The sequence below is a fragment of the Pteropus alecto genome, unplaced genomic scaffold, assembly GCF_000325575.1.
Source record: "Pteropus alecto unplaced genomic scaffold, ASM32557v1 scaffold20, whole genome shotgun sequence".
In the NCBI taxonomy this organism is placed as follows: Eukaryota; Metazoa; Chordata; class Mammalia; order Chiroptera; family Pteropodidae; genus Pteropus; species Pteropus alecto.
Window position 1 is genome coordinate 19087446 of NW_006436298.1, and position 19917 is coordinate 19107362.

The window sequence follows — 19917 nt, forward strand, 5'->3', positions numbered from 1 at the left end:
GGTTTTCTAAAACGGAGTTTTAGGATATCTCCAAAGAGGACATACAGATGGCCAATAGACATATGAAAAGATACTCAAGGTCGCTAATCATCAGAGAAATGCAAATTAAAACCACAATGAGATATCATCTCACACCTGTTAGAATGGCTATCATCAAAAAATCAAAAAAAAACAGCAAGTGTTGGCGAGGATGTAGAAAAAAGGGAACCCTCATACATTGTTGGTGGGATTGCAAATTGGTAAAGCCGCTATGGAAAACAGTATGGAGGTTTCTCCAAAAGTTAAAAATGGATATATCTTTTGATCCAGCAATTGCACTTCTGGGTATTTATCCAAAAAAAACCAAAACAATAATTTGTAAAGATCTATGCACTCCTATGTTCATGGCAGCACAATTTACAATAGCCAAGATATGGAAGCGACCTAAATTCCCATCAACAGACGACTGGATAAAGAAATTATGTTCATATACATAATGGAATATTACTTTGCCATTAAAGAAATATGAAATCCTACCATTTCTAATGACATGGATGGACCCAGAGGTTATTATGCTGAGTAAAATAAGTCAGACAGAGAAAGATAAATACCATATGATTTCACTTATATGCAGTATCTAAGGAACAAAAAGAATAAACTAATCAAAAACAGACTCACAAACACAGTGGACAACTTGGAGAGGGGGACTGGGAGGCTGGGAAAAAGGGGTGAAGGGTTAAAGAAGTACAAATTAGTAGCTGATAGTTGGGCACGGGGATGGGGAGCATGGCAGAGGGAATGCAGTTAGCATTAATATGATGGCTAAGTGGAAGGCCAGGGGAGGGAGGGAGCAATTGGGGGGATCATTTTATGAACATTATAGATCTGAAACTAGTTTAAATAAATACATTTATAAAAAAAAGAAGGGCCAAATTACATGACACTTTACATAATGCTACCAAAATATTTTTTAAACATGTTATTTTAACCCCTCACTTACTGTGTAAAACCCATTAGTTCTCGAATCTGCTCAAAAATCAGAACCACTTGAATCATTTTTAAAAATTCAAATTTGCAGAACCCACTTTAGATTTATTGATTTTCCAACAGTAGGTACAGGATTCTTTATTTTTTAAAGAGCTGCTGAAGTGATTCTGATGTACAGACTGTTTTGAAAACCAGTGTTTTAAATAATATCACTTTAGATAGATGCCCTTCTCTTTTAGGATTCAAATAATTTCATATAAATTTAAAATAATTAGTTATTATGTAATTATAAGCATTGACATACAGAGAAAAAACTGAATGACTTATTCAGATATCCAATGGGTAAAAGTGAATCTTGGAGTAAAGTTTTCTGATTCCTAATCCAGTTCCTTATTCTAAAACCACTTTCATTTCTATTAAATGTAAGCACAAAATATAACTATTGTATATACAGGTAATTCAATACAAATGTACAAATGCATTTATGCAAGCAAGCCACATTACAAAAGAAACAGACTGGCATAAGTAGCAAAATCTCTAGAATCTGATATAATGAAAACTGACTGTGATCTCAGCATAAAGAGAAATTGTGTAACGAATTTGTGTAAATCAGTCTCTTCTGAAAAATGGGAAAAATGCTTCCTACAAGTTAGGCGAATAGAAAGAGAAATTCAATTCAAATGAAGTTATTCTGAGCTTCTAAGCTGAGAGAGAGTTCATATTCCATATAATGGACTTAATGTATTCAAAAAAAAAAAAAAAGCCTAGACACAATAGATAAAATAAGTGTATTTTCACTATATAATATAAAACAGATATTTACAGAACACTTTACCAGGATTTCCCTTACCTAAAGTATCCACTTCTGTAACTGACTTTGTTTCTAGATGGAGGTCAATATCCTTTGGAATGGTTAATGGCTTACTTTCAATGTGACCATTATATTTCCTATAAAAATGAGACAAATGCACAAAAAACAAGTTACCTACACCGTTATCCAGGTGCTTGTATTAAACTAATTACAAATGAGGTTTTGAATTTCACAGTGAAAAAGAAGCAGAATTTCTAATATTTCATAAAAAAGGAGGACAGATACTCAAAAGTAGTTTTTAAAAGGCGACTACAAAATGATGTAAAGTATTATGTGAAAGTACATACTAGCAGAAAAAGAGTTACCTACATTAGTGACAGAACAAAATCTTAATTGCTAGCTCAGCATTTTACCCCATTTCTCCCACTCTCCTGCAGTTAAAGACAACTTAACATCTTTTCTTATAGGTACAAAAATGAAAGCAAATGGAGACAAAATGTATCTCTCTTTGAAATTATACATGTACACAACACATACATAACAGACCTGTAGCTATAAACAAATCAGTTAAAAAATATATTAAAATTTATGTGTATGAGAAATTCAAAAACATGTAAGGCTAACTCAGAGTTGCTTTTGCTAAAAATCATGGATGGAGGAAAATAGAATTCTTCAGGTGCACATACATGCATCATTCCCAAATTTAATTTTTAAGATAAACATATATAGAAAGTAATAAACTAAGTTTCAATAACATTAATTATGATACCAAGAAACAACTCTGTATTTATTCTTGAATAAATATAAACTGGAAAAACCTCAGTAAAAATGTTAATTCGTGTCAACAAATCAAATAATTATTGCTACTAGAAACAGTGTCATTTAGTGCATCTTTTCATAAATGTCAAGCATTATCAACATATAAAAATTACTGTAAAAATAACAGAATTACTGACTACAGATATATAAGAATTCAAATGTATGTAAAATAAATACTACATTACATAGCTAAATTTTACAAATCTTGAACATGGTAGCTATGACTAGGCAGAGGTGGAATAGTTAAAAAGAAACATAGAAACTAAAAACTAACTTGGATTAAAATCTTGACTCTTAGCAGTTACCTGAACTTGCACAGTTCATTTAATATCTTTTATCAACAACTTCATTCATGAGTAAAATATAAATTAACAGCTAATACAGAAGGATGTTGCATGGATTAAATAAAACTGTGTTTTAAAGTGTTTTCGAAATTACAATATTAAACAGGAATATTTAATTAAAGGACATAACTATTGGAATTCAGAAAAAGAGGGTTTGGACTTAATATTTCAACGAGCTTCAAGGTTTATTTGTAACTACAAGTGAAAGAAAATGGTAGCGAGATCAGAAAAGACAATTTTTCAAATTTCTAATATCATGCCAAATAACCATTAATATTTAAAGAATTTTTAAAATTTGGTGACGATTTGTTGTCACTCACATTTCATATTAGAATAATAGTTTCAGGTCCTAAGAATTCCTCCCCAACTGAGGAAACTAAGGCTCATTCAGAGAGACTAATTAACAAGCACTTTCCTTGAGAATTCAATTTAAATAGAGATATAAAATTTTAAAGTTGGAGTGATCTTTCAAAATTACCATGTTGTCCTTCTATTTCACAGATGAAGCTGCTGTGGTTCATTCAGTGAGCTTTCAGACAGTTTTCTTTATAAACTTTAAACATTGAAATAAAATTCAGCAGCTGAATTGGACCCAAGAAGTTATAATGCCCATCCCTTTTATTTAAAACATGAGGAAACACAGGTAAAAGCAGGTGAATTTGTCTGATATAATACTGAATGGTAGCCAAACCTGAAAAGAATCCAAACCAACTGATATTTTTAAATGACTTTATAGAGTAAAGACATGGGTTATGGGTCTTGCCCCATCAGCCCCCCACCAAAATTTTAATATGATGGCTATTTGTTTTCATTATTTAAACACAAAGAATAAAACTGACCATTCTTAAGTAAAATAATTACTTTTGTGCATGAAGTTTTTTAAAGGGTGATTAAATATTATTTCAGATCACAGGTTTTGATCTCAAATTTATCAACTGTTTATAGCATAATTGGTAAATATTCCTTTAAAATACAAAATGTATTTAAATAAATTGCGTCAAATATTTAACACTTTACAAGCTCAACAATATAACTTACCTATCTTTTTTGCTTTTCCCTTTTTGCTGCTTTCCTGCAAGAATTCTTAATTCTTCTTCTGTAGGATGTTGATACCATCTTAAACTAAGAAAAAAGGAATCCTTTTAAATAAAGCAATTAAAACATCAGAATAATTCATTTATTCTACAAGTAGCTATTGAGTTTCTTATTTATGAAGACACTGCTGGAAAGTATCAGGTGAAAACCCTAATCTGAAACATATATTGCTTAAGCCTTAAAAGAATTCAGATTCAAATCCATCAAACACCAAGCACTTACGAGATGTCAGACCCTGAAATGCTGTCTGTAGGTAATTCTCACAACCAACAATGTTAATACATATTAAGAAGATATAGGCTTACTATTAAAAGGAAATGGGGTAAACCCTAAGACAAGCAGGCAGGAGCACATTAAAATTCTCTACCCATCCCTTCGTTTACACAAAAGGAACTGATATGTCTTAAAAAGAGAGCCTTTTGAATATCGTCAAAAATATTAGTCTTTGCTTCACTTTCCTTTCTTTCTCTCCTTTAATTTAGTTGAAGAATTCTCAAACTTTATGTGTGTAAGAATTAGAGTAAATTGTTCTATTTAACAAATCCTTTACTCTTAGCTACATCTAACCCTTGTCAGGGTTCCAACAACTGAGTATATTCATCTCTGCCACTCAGTCAAAACATCCAAACAAATCAATTATTTCCTTTCAAGCATCCATATGCTCAGTTTTACTTTCCTGTCTCACCTGAATTTCCTATCTAGCAGCCACCTAAATTTGAGATTGAAGTTTTATCTTCAATGTGCCCTCTCCATGTTTCCATTAATTCTGTTAATTCTTAAAATTCTAAACTTGCCTGCTCCCCTGGAAGGACCTTAGCACAGACCTTCATTCAGTGTATCTTCCCCTCTAGCTGTATGACAAGATTCTAACTGGTCTCCTTGCTTTCCCCCTAGACACTCTCCTACATTTAGTTATTTTTCCATAATGCAAATATTATCAAGATACATACCTGTTTAAAACCTTTCCAAAATTCCTCACAGGGTAAAGCAGTGAGTGAGGCAACTAGGCAAGTTAGGCAAGGACTTTGACCAAGGTCTTGTTGTCACAAAAGAGAAACATAAACCTAGTATTGCCAGGCCTTCCAATTTATCAATTAAGAAAAATCCAGATTTTTAAAGTGAAATATCCCAATTAAAAAAAAAATGTTAGCAACTGATTTGCTGTATTTAAAAACACCAAAGAACTGGCAATTTGAGTAATGACTGGAGATTTGATGTTAAGAAATTACTGTTCAAACTTTTTTGCTGTAATAATGAGATTATAGTAATTTTTTTTAAAGCTCAAGTATTTTAAAGATATACTTGAAATATCTAAGAATATTTGGGGGGGAGAGATGCAAAGGAACATAGATTAAGCAAATCAATCACTAGCTATTATGATAAGTATGTAAGAGCTCATTGTATTCACTACATATTCATTATTATTATTCTGTCTACTTTGTATATGTTTGAAAATTTCCATTAAAGTTAAAATACATATTAAAAAGCCCAAATGTGTATAGGGTTTGTGACCACCTGTTTCACGATCTGACTACTATCTACTTCACCAAACTCACCTTCAACAATTCCCCTTTGGACATGACATTCTACTAGACTAAGTGGCATTTTATTTTGTTTCATCCCTTAGCGTTTGGTATACATTCTTCTCTTCGCTTGTTAACACCTATGCCCCCATCCGGCAAACTCAACATTTACCATTTACTGTTCATAAGGCAGTCTCCCTGTGACATAATAAAGAATATATCTGGTCACTGTCCCCAGCTCTTGGAACACTGCCTTAAAAGCCCTTGGAACACTGCCTTAAAAGCCCTTGGAATGTCCTAAGCCATAGGAGGTGTCTTTGTTATGCTAATGAGAGAATTTGTGCCTCAGGACAGCTTTAAGATGAAAGCTAGTCACCAGAAATATCAACCATGTGATCAAAGTTGGAACTTTCAGCCACCTGACCTCCAGGAAGGAGAGGTGTCTGGGGATTAGGTTTAATCATTTAGCCAATGATACCCACGTGACCAATCATGCCTACCTAATAAAATTCCATAAATTCTCTGGACTCCAAAGCTCAGAGGAACTTACTGGTGGGTCAACACACTTATGTGCCTGGAGAGTGACATGCCCTAACTCCACAAAGAAAATGAAAACTCTGCTCCTTTCCAAGCCTCATCCTATGTGCGATCTTTATCATAAAGCTGTAATTATTAAGTATTGCACTTTACTGAGCTCTAGTCATTTTAGCGGACTACTGAATCCGAGGGGGTTGTGAAAACACCCTAATTTGTAGCCAGTAGCCAGTTGTCAGAAATATGGGTGACCTAGGGATTCCAAGAACTGCAGCTGGCCTCTGAAGCCTGGGCAGTCTTACGGGGGACTTTGTTTTTAACCTGTGAGGTGCTAACTCCAGATAGTGTCAAATTTTAATTACAATCGGTATTAGACGAGTTAAAATGGAATATTCCCCTAACTGAAAGTAAAGATTTTATGACTCACTTGATTTTGTATTTTTTACCTAGTACAGGTCCTGGTATATACTAAGTACTGAAAACGGATCACTGGACCAAAATGAATTCAGTTCTCCTCTTAGTTTACGGGTTTTACAATCAAATGTATATCCTAACCAAAAAGTCCCTCAACTGTAATTAACATGGGTGAGGAGGCACCTCCTGAAATTTCTACTGCAGTCCAGAATCTTAACTGACAGACAATTCTCATTATTCAGGTAGTTACGTTCTATAAAGTCGCAGCAAACACTAAGCCATTCATTCCTCCTAGAGGAATACAAGATTAGGTTCCTGTGAGCCTCTGGTCACATTTTCGTTACCGATCAATATATAACCTTGTTTTATGTGTGTTTCTGTTTAAAAATGCCTTATTTAATATATATTGTTGATTATTAAATTGAAGGTGAAAAGCACTGTAATATATGCCTGAACAAAGCTTATCTAATAATTGTAATCAGAAGTATTATATTTTCCTGGGTTCTGTGAATATTTGTAGCCTTCTTGCATTTAGGAACACCAGACAGCACTTCAGCACTATGCTTGGGGGCCATTTTAAATAGTGAAGTCACCAACTAAAAACAAAACTATGAAAAACGTGGCACTAAACAGACAATACAAAGGACACCTGTTTACAATATTAGAGGTGAAACAATAAAGTCTCAGCTGGGAAAATGGGTATAGGGCCATTCAAATTTTTCACCACTCTGCATACATCTATGAACCACCTCTACGAACAACCTCAAAAGCGCAAGTATGGATTTTGTGGTACTTTAATAAATTTTATAAGTAAACATTAGCAAGAGGGCAAATAACAAATACAGAATCCACAAATGATGGGTATTGAGTACCTAACATTTAGAAGAACACTTAAGCCATAACTTATTTTATAAAGACTAAAATTAGTTTAGCTTTGAGAAATACTAAGTAATCAGTGAAAAGAACTCTCAGCATAAGAAACATACATGGCTTTACCTTTAAAGCCCTATAATAATAAAATATTTAAGACCCTTACATTTTCTAGGAGGCATTTTCTTTTCAAATGTACTTGCACTTGTTAATCTTATTTAGTGGACCTATTTTTCTGAAGTAGATTTCATTTATTATTACACTTCTTATCAGACAACTCAGGTCATCTTCATTACTAGTTATTTATTCAAAGTTGGAATTCAAAGATGCTGGGTGATTTTAGGGCCAATTCTAATCTGTTACTCATCTGTCCATCCATCATTTATGGAGCCCACAATAGTGAAGAACTCTGCTAGGTAATGGAGAGATAGAATCACACACAAAAAAAGCCTATGTCCCTGCTCTCTTGATGCTTACATTTCAGTTGGGGCAGAATTTAACCTGTAAAAATACGATAAAAAATCATAAATTGGATACCGTGCAAAAGAACCAAAAAAGTGGTATGAATGAGAGACATAAGCTTTAGGTATTAGGTTAGGAAAAACTCTTTGAAATGACATTTACTCAGCAATCTAAAGGATGAGAAGAACAGTGGGGAAGAGTGTTCCACGTGGAGAACACCATGTCCAAAAGCACAAAAGCATGAAAGAACATAGACCACTGCAGTGACCAAAAGGCCAAAGAGGCAGTAGCACCATGTGCAAAAAGAAATATATGAGGGAGGCTGAAGAGATAAGAAGAGATTATACAAAATCTCCTGGGTGATAGTATGGAGTTTAGATTTTGTGCTAAAGTAATTGTCTTAAAACAAGAGAAAGAACATGCGTTACATTTAAAGATTTCTTTTGCTGCTCTGTGAATTAAAGGGAGGCAAGACCAGCAGGGAGATCATTGATCAACAGGTCTTGCTGATGGACTTAAAGGTAGGGAGTGAAAAAAAGTAAGGAATTGGGGATGACGCCTACATTTCCAATCTGAAGAAGATGGTACATTTTCCGAGAGAGTAGAGACGGAAGAAATCAAGAATTTAAACATGCTGAGTTTTTAAGTACCTATAAGACATTAAGTGAAAATATCAAGAGGCAACTATATGTTAGAATCTACAACTCAGAGGTAACTTGAGGTCATTACATAATTGTGGTATTTAAATCTATAAGAATTAATAAGATCTCCTGAGAAGAAAATGGTAGAAAGCTAAATAGTTAATAAGGAAGTAAGGAAGCCATTTATGAAACAATGCATGTAACAAATTTGGCTATAAAAGAAAACAGGGAAATAAGTCAAAAACTAAGGAATGAATATGAGAGGGGCTTTTTTTTTTTTTTTAATGGAGGAAGAGAGACAACTGGGGTTATGACTTTTCTTTTTGTTGTTACCTTCAATGCAAGAGCCTTTTCAAAAGAATGTATGTGCTGACAGGAATAATCCAACAGAAATGAAGCAAATAATAATACATAAGAGAAGAAATGGCCAAAGAAGCGAAGTCTGAGTGGTTAGAGGGAACTGGGTACAGAGCACAAGGGCAGGAAGTGGGCCCTGACTAAAAAGGATAATTCCTTCACAGGTTAAAATTAAAATACATAAACTTAAAAAAAAAAACAGTTGCACAGTTTTTTTTTCAATAGTTTAGTACTTTGTATACAGTTTGATCCCATACGACATGGTTCCCATCTTCTACATACTTTAAGTTCTGGTCTCAATTTTTAGTCTTTTATACTTTTAGTTAATATGTCTAATTCAGAAAAATGATTTCAATCTGCCTGTAACTGTTGCATTATGCCTAATATGAGCTTGGAAGACAGATACAAAAGTTTACCTTTAGATTCTGTGTAGCAGTTCATAATGGTTACCAAAATACAATTAGAGAAAAATGCTTTATGTTAATGTGTTTAAGCAAAAGGAACATAATGTAAAATTGCACATACAATATAATCACAACCATGAGGAAAAATATGAATAGAAAAGATTAGAAGGAAATACAATGAAATTTACGCACTGATTATCTTTCACTGATGAGAATACAGTCCATTACCTCTTATTTTTCCTTTTTCTCAATTTGCCATTGTTTTCTACATCATAGATATGTATTGTTTTTGTAATAGGAAAAACAAATAAGTAAATAAAGAGTAAGTATTAATGGGATGTCACTAAAAAACTGAACCTCTTACATTTAAGTGTATTGATTTCAGTGTATTTTATGACATTTACCTTGGTTATTCAGTGGCTTTTTTCACTTATGTTCAGATTGTCAGTAGTATCTCAGGTAATAAAGCCAACCTAGTGTTATACACCATAAAATAACTGAAATAATTTTTCAATGACTTTCTTGTATAAACCTCTTATATAATAGCACTGAAAAAACTATGTATCAGAAAATATAGAATGTATTGACCCAAACTGTTAAAAAATTTAAGCAGCAGTTTCATTTAAAGCAAATCACTTTAAAAGTTGTCAGAAGAAAACATTTCAGAAGTTTAAAATGGAAATATGAATATGAACAAATACAGAAAAACTCAGTACTGAGAGCAAGCTAAAAAGTTTTAATACATAAACAATAATATAAAACTCTATTTCAGAATATAAAACATAGGTCACTAAAGATAGCTTTAGTCTCCATTCTAAATCTCTATAATTCTGACAAGTAAAAAGAAAAAAAACTTAATAGAAAACAAATACCACTTAAAACTTGAAAATCTTTCAGTACAAGTAGCTAAAATACTGTCTGTTATACATATACAGGCTTCTGTTAATTACTGAAAATTTTAAGAGAATATCATGACATTCTGAAACTGGAAGTTAAAACAGCTAACGCAAGGACAGCGAGGACTCAGGCATTCCATAAGGGTAGTAGCTGAAGGTTTAAATCTTTCCCTTAGATCATAGGTCCCACCTACTGTGCATTTGAATAGTATGGTTCTCTCACTAAAAGAAACTTGCAGATTCATGAAACAGGCAACATGCAAATGAGAATAGGCAAAAAGAATTAGAACAATTGAATATGAAGGTGCTGTTACACCTTCTGTACCCAATATTAGAAGAGGCAAAATCAGAATAAATCTGACCATAACATATTTTCAATGAGGGACATATGAAGGGAATTAGCAGACCAAAGTGAGAGTCTAGGGAGGCAAAGGGGTAGAGAAAAATGGGTAAGGTTTGAGCTGAACAATCAGGAAAATAGAAAGCAGGTTCAGCAAGGAAGCTATTACGGAGAAAAAGCAAAATCCTACTTCTCATGCAAACCCCACTATTCAAATGTACAAAGAATGTAACCTATCACTTACCTCTCCATGAAAAGAGGGGCCAAGCAAACTTCAAAACAAAAAGGAACTTTAATTACAATAGAAAGTAGAGAATACTTTGGCTACAAATCAGTGATATGCTGGACATGATAAAGAACTAACTTTAGGCGATCTGAGCAACTGTTGAAACAAGTGTTTGTTAGGGAAAGCAGTACACACAAAAAAAGTACAGAAACACCAACTTCCCACTTTTCTTCTCTTTGGGGGATGGAAGAAGAAATAAGGCAACCCAAGAGAAGTAGACTCTTCACAGCTGAACTCACCAGTTATGGACAGATGAGTTCTTGCTACTTAAGCTCTTATTAAAGCAGGAATTCTCCTTCAACAAAATCTGATAAAAAGGCATGTAAAAAAAAGGATAACTAGTAATATTTTCTAGAAAACAAATATTTTTCTATTAAAAGAACTGGGAGAAAGAAATACGAAATATACTTTGTAATGCAGAATAAATTTAATCTCAAGTGGTGAGGCGAGAGTTATAATTTGAACAGTAAATGGTATTTCTTAAAACTCTACTTCATACTTAGCATGCTTCTGGTAATCAAGATCAATGTTGATGTGCCTTTTACTTTAATTTAGAATAAAAGGTGGCTATCAGTCATAGAGAAGCCATTAAAATACAGTAAGTAAAAAGAAACCATATACTATTTATATCCTGAAGGGCATCTCCTAAAAGACTAGTAAGTATAGCTAGGGGGGAAAAAAGGTAGAGAAAAGAAAATCTTAAATAAATTACTCTGGAAACTGCCAAGAAGTCAGAGTGGTTGTAGAAAAGTTTGCCTCCACCAAATTCAAAACTCTGTTCAAGTATGTCAGTTTTAGGACATGGTCTGGAGTGGATGAGCAGCCAAAAATCAACTAGACTTCCAGGGTAAGAGGCCTAGATCTGTTTCATTTTTCAGTATGTGAACATGACTAAAGTTACAACTTGTTCTCTCATTTGTAAAAATAGAGACAATATCACTTAGACACTTATCAATCCTGCTTTTACTTCCTAGGTAAAATGAAACTACATGTCCCAGTCTCCCTTGCACGGTAGCCTGAACTAGTCACAGGGCACTAGCCTTTATGTGGGTAGAAATGATACATCCACTTCTAAGCTTGGCGCCTAGAATCTCCTGATAGATCTGCAGCGCCGCATCCCCTCCCCCTGTTTACTAGCCAAGTTCACAGAGAACTCCAAGGTAGAAGAATGAACAGAGGAGCCACTAGGCGAAAGAAGCCTAGAATCCCTAAGTCACCACTTGAAGGATAGTTGAATCCTTGAAACACCATTTTGTGAAGGATCTACCTGCAGAGCTGCCCAATCCCTCTCTGATTCCATTTGACCCTCAATCCAGTCTGAAGAAACTTAATGAGAACTTTTATTAAAGTCAGACACGGAGATTTCTGTCATAACATACCCCAATGCATCTCCTCTCCTACTTAGCTCAGCGTATACAGATCCAAATGAGATAGCAGAAATAAAAACCCTATCAGGATGAAGTTTTATAACATTGTAAAGGTAGTATTAAACCAGGCTAAAGACTATACTGTTAAAAAAAAAAAATAGAGCTACAATACTAATGGCAGTATATAAATGTTATTTAACAAGGGCCAGAAAATGAGTCAACTTTTTTATAATGAAAAATCACCAGGCTGCTAATTTATAATTTAAAAATTGCTTACTCCTTCAAGGTATTTATCTCTTCAGAAAAATGGCAGGCTTACTCTAAGTCAATATAACAGAATCAGTTACCACTTCAAACCCTCTATTCCCAAAAGAGACAGAGAGGTTGATGAGAACTATGGACAGAAATTAATTTATATGGTACAAAAAGAGAAGCCATAACTTTTAAGAAAAATATTAATACTTATTCACAATTTGAAGATATGATACTAGTGGAATAAATATTAAGAAAATAATACAGAAACTAAAAAAATGTTTCTTCTCCCAGAGTCATGATTATTAACCTATCATGGTATCTACACCTATTCACTTGAATAGTTCTATTCAATATGGTCACTTTCAAGCCAGCTTACGCTATTAAAAATTTAAAAAGTCCTCATGAGCTCCAAATCTTAAATTACTTTAAGCATTTTATAGATGAAAGAATGCCTTCAGATTTTTCTTTCTTCATCTCAGCAGCATCATTATGGTTTAAAGTGCAAACTGTCATTTCTAATCAATAAATGTTTACATGAGCAATTTATATAGATTTTTTTTTTTAGATTTTCTCAACATTAAAAGTTTCATTTCATATTACAAAATGGTTGGTAAAATAATAATTATCCCAAAAGAGTAAAATCAATGATCATATTCAATAGAGTTAGGAATGTGGCTTTATGGTCTAAAAATTTCAGGATTAACATTAAAGAAAGGTAGATAATCTAAAAAACACAAAACAAAACAAAACAAAATGGGGGAAGAAATATAACTATAGCAGTAGAGTACTAGAAAATAGTACCCTTGGATCCTGATTTGGAATTCAAGAGAACATTAACACTAAATTTAATCTGTTTACAAAAGCAAATCAAGAATATCAAAAAATATAAATTTCATGTTTATTTTTAAAGGTTGGGCTCCCCCTCGAATTAGTTGTATGTACATTTATGAAACATATTTGTCAAAAACGTGAAAATTTTAAATACATTATCTGAATATTAATAAAAAGAGAATCAGGTTTTCAATCTCTGAAGTTTTAGTTTTTAGCTGTGAATGTTTTATAGAAACAAATGGAAAGCAAGTTATGTTAAGAAAATGGAAACTGCCTATAGATAGACAAATGGGATAAGACTATCAAGATCTTTACAAGTCAAAAGAGATCTAGAAGTCACACTGGAAACTTCTTATAAACAGAGTACACAAATGTACAATTCTCAAAAGAAAATAAGCTTCTTTAGTGTATTTTTATCTAGTTCATTAATTCAGATTCCATCTATTTAGAATTAATGACAATTTGCCCAGCTGATATTTATCCTTTCATGATCTATGGAAAAGGATTTTTGAAAAACATGTAAAACAAGTTTATATAGGACATGATCCTATATAGTTGAAAACTAGTTATAGATAATTGATTTTTCACCTATAAATAGCTCTGTCAGAGGCTTTCAACTTTACTATAACTTTAGTCATTATTTTGCTAATAAAATATACATTTTCAAACAGCTGTTTTCTCACACATTACATACACAAATATCAATGATCAGAAAAAAATTTTAAGCAGTCTAAATAGTATATTTCTATATTTAAACACTGATATGGAAAAAATATAAAGCATACAGAAGAAGAATATAAATAATTAAAACTAGAAAATAAGTTTTATGGAGGAAATTTAAGCTTTGTGGATAGAATGGCCCTTAACTAAAAGTTTATTATTGTAGTATATGAAATCAATAGGAAGTTAAGAGCTATCGATTGTTTTCTAACTTCAAAAAATCTAAACAAAAGAGACATACAAATCAATAACAGAATTTTATTATTTATTGAAGATGAATAACTGGAATAAAACTATAATCATGGCACCAAATCTACAACTTACCTTTTATAATTACACAGGATTTTGGCATGTATTTCTGTGTGCAGAGTTTTCCTGCTTTTGTCTTATTATGTCTCCTACATTTTTCTTTACTTTTATTTTTTTACTGTACAAATTTCAGCAAGATAACTTACCTCCTTTATGAAGGGGTTGGGATAGTAGTAAGCTATAGTGCAGTAGACAAAAGTAAAATCCTACAAAATAACTCTACCCCCTACTTACTAAATTAAAGTTTAAAATTATTTGCATTAAAACAAAGAACCCCTTAACTCATAATAAACTCTAAACCAAGTCACCAATAATAGCACACATTCTTTGAGTCATTTTTTTCCAACAATGGTGAAAATAGTTAAGCTATTCAATTTATAATTTATAATCTCATCCTCTTTTTGACCAACTTTTTAAAAAGGTAATAGAAAAGTTATGTGCTATTTTCAGTGGCCATGGACAAAAGAGGACAGAGAAGGGGGTGTACAGAATTCTCGGGCATGATCCTATTATCTTTGTGCTAAATAGATAAAAAAAAAAAAAAAGAAAGAAAGAAAGAAAACTACTAATATCTCAAGAATAATAAGGAAGCTAGATATTTCTTATAGCATTCTTCTGTCATATTTTTAGAAAACAGGAATTAGTGCTTAACTCTCTATGAAGTTAACCAGCCTGGTAAACTAAACAGAGATTTGAAAGTGCCAGTCACAATCAGACTATCCTTGACTTACCTGCCATTACAGAGTAGCCATTGAGCAAGAGAATAGTGAGGTATAATTTTCTGCATGACACTGGCCATCACCATTGTAACGACCAACTGTATACCTATCACACCCTGTGTAAAAAAAAAAAGAAACCAACAAGTTTAACAACGAATGAATTTAGGCATTGCAGACCACATAGGTTTAAACTTAAAACATGCAATCTCATTTTATAATCCCTTCTACAAGTTACCCAAGGGTAACATCCATGTGAACAAGTTAAATGAATTAGCATACACATTCAAAATCTACTCCCAAGAAATGCCTTCTATCATTTAAGAGTATCATAATGAAGTGAAAGTAGTGATTTTTTTCAGCCTTCTCCAAATTTACTCTATTCAACATACATAAAACACTAACTTGGCAAGCTTTAAAAGCAGTATGCCTATTTTTTAATTCTAGGGTGGTAGTGAATGATTAAAGAGTATTAATTATATTAAGTGTGATGGCAGAACTGTGATGGCCTGAAAGTCACTAGAAAAGAAATTTTAACTCATGCTGTTACCAACTTCCAATGGGTGGGCCTTCAACAATGTTCCAAAATCCCCTTAGTTTTTTCTCATCAATCCCTCCCTTCTTTGCCATAACAGCTAAAATTCAAACCTCCTCCTCCCTTCTCCCTCAAACTCTCCACTCAGTAGATGACACTCTTTACAGAGAAAATATGCACCATCATTGGGGAACTATCACTTGACACCAATGAGCTCACAATCACTTGTATCTACACTAGTCTTTTTACATATTCTCTAGAAATACAGCATTTCTATACAAAGCAAATCCCTACATTTGTGCTTTAGAGTTCCTCCCCTCTTTGATTTTCAGGAACCTCCATAACAGAAAAGCTTTCTTCCCATATCTTCTTTAATCTCTTCTCTAATTGAATCCTTCCAATCAGCATTGTAACATCTATAAGTCTCTTTCATCTTTCTAAAAAATAACAATAATTTTCCCTTACCCTACAGCTCTCCTCCCTCCTCATATTAACGGCCACTTTTCAAAAGACTTGTTTTCACTGCTTCTATTTTCTCATAGTCTCAACGCAGTTCCCACCTGACTTCTGCCTTCAGCTCATTCCATTTAAACACCTACCAGCAAAATAACTTCATCTTGCCAAATTATATTTCCTTATCTTAAATCTCAGCAGTCTCCCACAAGGTCTACCACATCCATTGCTATATTCCCACTATGATGATCGATTCTTTATATTCCTCTTTGGTGGCTCTCCCTCTATCCAAGCAGTCCAAAAATAAGGTTGAATTCCTACCTCAAACGTCATATACCAAACAAGTACATAAAAAATATAAAATGTTTAAAATGAAGCACTATAGCATATGGTTTAAGAACATGGATTCTACCCAAACTACTTGGAAAATAATCTACCATCTATTTGCTGTGTAACTTTAACAGATAATTTAAACATCCTGTACCTCTATTTTCTCTTCTATAAAATGAAGCTAATAATTTAACCTACCTAATTAAGGTATGGTTAAGAAATTGTGCCTGGTATAGAGTAAGAAGTCAATGAGTTAATACTATTTGTTGTTATTGTCATTGTTATCACTATCATTATAGGATAACATTTGTTTTTAATGTCAAGAATGAAGGCCTCTCAAAAAATATCAGCCTATGAGAAAAAAAAAACTAAAAGAGTAAATTGAAAAAAATCAAATTTCATTGATTTTAACAAACTGTTCGATTTGTTGTTCATCATTGTAATACATGTACTACTGTGGTGTGTGTGGGATGTCCATAGTGGGGGAGGTTTTGCTCACGTGAGGACAGGGTTTTACAAGAACTCCTTATACTTTCTGATTTATTTTGCCGTGAACCTAAAACTGCTCTAAAAAATAAAATTATTAATTAAAAAAAAAATCAGATTTCTACATAGGGAAACAATACAATGTCAAAAGACTAAATAGGAAAAAGCATTTGTAACTCACATCATAAAGAGACATTTTACTTATTAGATTGTATATAGAGAGTTCTCATAAATCAATTAGCAAAAATCCAAATGCCTAATTAAAAAAGAGGAATAAGTATGTACAGACAGTTGTCAAAAAAAAAAGTGAGTAAAAAAGGCTCTTAGACAGGACTGTTTTTCAAATGTGTTTGAAATCTATCTCAACTGTGGTTTTACTGCGGATATTTTAATACCTTAAATTCTACCAGTTGGGTTAAGGCTCAGACACTTTTATATTCCCCTAACATCAAAGGTTACCTTTACCTTTTTTCTTTCACATTTCCTATCACTTGAATTTACTATCCCATTTTCTGTGTAGTTTGTGATAGAAGTTCTGCAATCTCCATACAATGAATGCCATTTACAAAGAATTCTTTCAGGCAGAACAAGGCCAAGAAATGTATTAGCAAGTATGTCAGAAAGTTGGTCTATTTGAGATTACAGACTAAAAAGCAAAAGATAATTTTTTAGTCAGGGAAAGTTCTGTAGACAAAGTGAACCTCAATCTAGCTTTGAAAGAAGTGACAGTATCATAGAATCAAGGTCATCTAGTACAATCTCTCACAAACATATATAATAATTTATTAGAGTGTAAATTCTAATAATAGCACAAATCATACCCTAGTCACATCTAATAAATGCTCCAGGTATTAAATGGCGTTTCATGAAGACTAATCTGGAAGATATATATGACGGAATGTAAGAAACTGAGAAAGAGAGGGATCCTGCCAAAGTCTCCCCTTATCCCAAATCAATGTCTAATGAGAGTGTCGGTAGACCCACTACAGAAGATGTAAACCAAATGAAAGCAAAACAAAAACCAGTAAACTGTATTGACTAGAATTAGGAATGTCAACTAGGTTTCTGCAATAATCCAAACCAGAAACGAGAAGGGTTTAAATTACAGTGGTATCTCTGGTTTCAGAAGAGAAAAGGTTATAAAGATATTGTTGCAGAATTAAAAAATGGAGGCAGAGGAAGAATTAAAAAGACCAATGCTGAGAAAGGCAAACACCATAGCATAGCTGGCAAATTATCAGTGTTGTAGTTAATGTTTGACTAAAAAATGTTCAATGCAGAAGTATAACTTCACTCTATTCCTTTACTATGCCATTTTTATCTTTTTAAATAAAGATGAAATACTTTCTCAAAATCTCATCTATGTACTGTGTTAAACATATTATTATATAACAGAAGCCTTCTTTCAATTTTCTAATAGAAGCCAATAAATCTTTTTCTAGAATGTATCTTCTGTTAGGGGACTATCTACATATGTGCTATTGAAAGAAAATGTCACTGCTCTCCCAATCAAGGAATCTACCTAATCTTTTAGAGAGGTAATTTTTAAATTATGTGGAAAATATTTCACCAAAGTTATTCCTTTTCATACTGATATAGTAAAGACTCCCTGGAACATATTTTCGAATTGGCAATCATATTATCAATTTAATACATCAATACTAAACTTAGATCAACTTTTGAGACATTACTATGCAACTGACAATTATAGTGAACATGCCACACATTAACATTTTAAAACATCAAATTATTAACTAAGAGACACAACTATCTGAAATTTAAAAACAAATTTTTAATAACCTAACTTCACTGCCCCACTTAACATCTATGTATGACAAGTTTACACAGAAGCAGAACTTTTGAAATGTTTGTCAAATTTTCTAAATATTTTTCTTTATTTTTAATTAAAAGAGAATGCTTAAATAAATAGAACCATAAATAAACATAAATTTCATGAAAGAGAACTGTTACACTAGTCAGAGATGCAGTGAAGCTACAAAGCCCATCCTGGCTGAAGTCTCACACACACAACCATATCGGCCATCAATTCAAGTAGCTTTAATGGTTTTATTAACGCTTTTACTGATAACAGAGATGGTTTCATTTTGGACTCATTGCCACTAGACCCTGATTTTCTTCATAAAGAAACTAGAGAAATTCATTTATGGAATAGCTCATAAGGATCCAAGAAGGGTGAAATGCTGGGAGAACTTAGGCTTCAACCTTCCCCACATCTATTAACCCAAGGCCATGAAGAGCAAGAAAAAGTTATTTGCCTTTAGTCTCTAGAAGAATGATCATTTCAATTTCTGTCAGTACTCATTCCTAGGTAGTTTAAAAAAAAATTCTTATCAAGAAAAATTAAACAATTCTCCAAGAAATAAAATATATCAAACAACAATATTTTATCTTGCTTGTCAATACTGAAGACAAAATTCCCAAAACTTATATATATATAGGCTGCAATTTTAAAATTCTAACTTGGAATACTGTCTTCAGAGGACATGGCATTTAGCTTTGTTTCATTAAACTAGCTCTCACTGACATCTGCTTCAAAGGGGATGACAGTAGTTTTGAACCAGATACTAAAGGGCAAAATTAATGGGTTTACAATCTAACCTGAAGGTAATATGACACCTATAAAAAGTGATATGATCAGATTAGTATTCGAGAAGAATCTCTCTGGATATCGTGTAAAGAATGGATGAGGGATAGAGACCCCAGCAGCCCAAGCGAATTGCCCAGGTATGAAGAGGACCTGTACTAAAGGTAGGACCAGTACTGTAGGAAGTAGGGATGCGACCTATTTTACTTTGATGATAAAAGCTATAAACTGCTATATATTATGTGACAAATGAGTTAGGGTCTCAGGCAAACAATGTTAACAATTACTGTAAATCCAAATTATGTCACTACAGAAATTATATTTATAAATAAAAAAAGAAAAGAAAAATCTAATTAACAAATACAGGCTGTCTGCCTATCATGCATTCGATATCTTGCTGGCTGTTATCACGAACTTGACAAAAAATTTTAGAGTTTCACTGACTGTTATATCACAAATTTTTAACACAATGACATCCAGAACAGGTCAAGGCACATAGTAGGGCACTTTTTATTTACTGAAGAATGGATGAATGAATGAACGAATGG

At 32.8% G+C, this 19917-nt stretch overlaps 1 protein-coding gene across 5 annotated transcripts in view; it reads right to left on the minus strand.

The window, feature by feature from the left end:
- TMEM161B (transmembrane protein 161B) overlaps positions 1-19917 on the minus strand; it is a 63277-nt gene that overhangs the window by 30439 nt on the left and 12921 nt on the right. For 3 of the 5 annotated variants that reach the window (XM_025047747.1, XM_006913205.2, XM_015590511.2), the window contains 3 exons: positions 14976-15079; positions 3979-4062; positions 1817-1914 (listed from right to left, as the gene is read on the minus strand). Coding sequence is in view for 2 of the 5 variants with exons in the window: in XM_006913205.2 (XP_006913267.1) it covers positions 1817-1914; positions 3979-4062; positions 14976-15079 (286 nt within the window). In the remaining 3 variants the exon portion in view is untranslated. The remainder of the gene's footprint in view (positions 1-1816; positions 1915-3978; positions 4063-14975; positions 15080-19917) is intronic. The other 2 variants (XM_025047748.1, XM_025047746.1) reach the window with 1 other exon arrangement.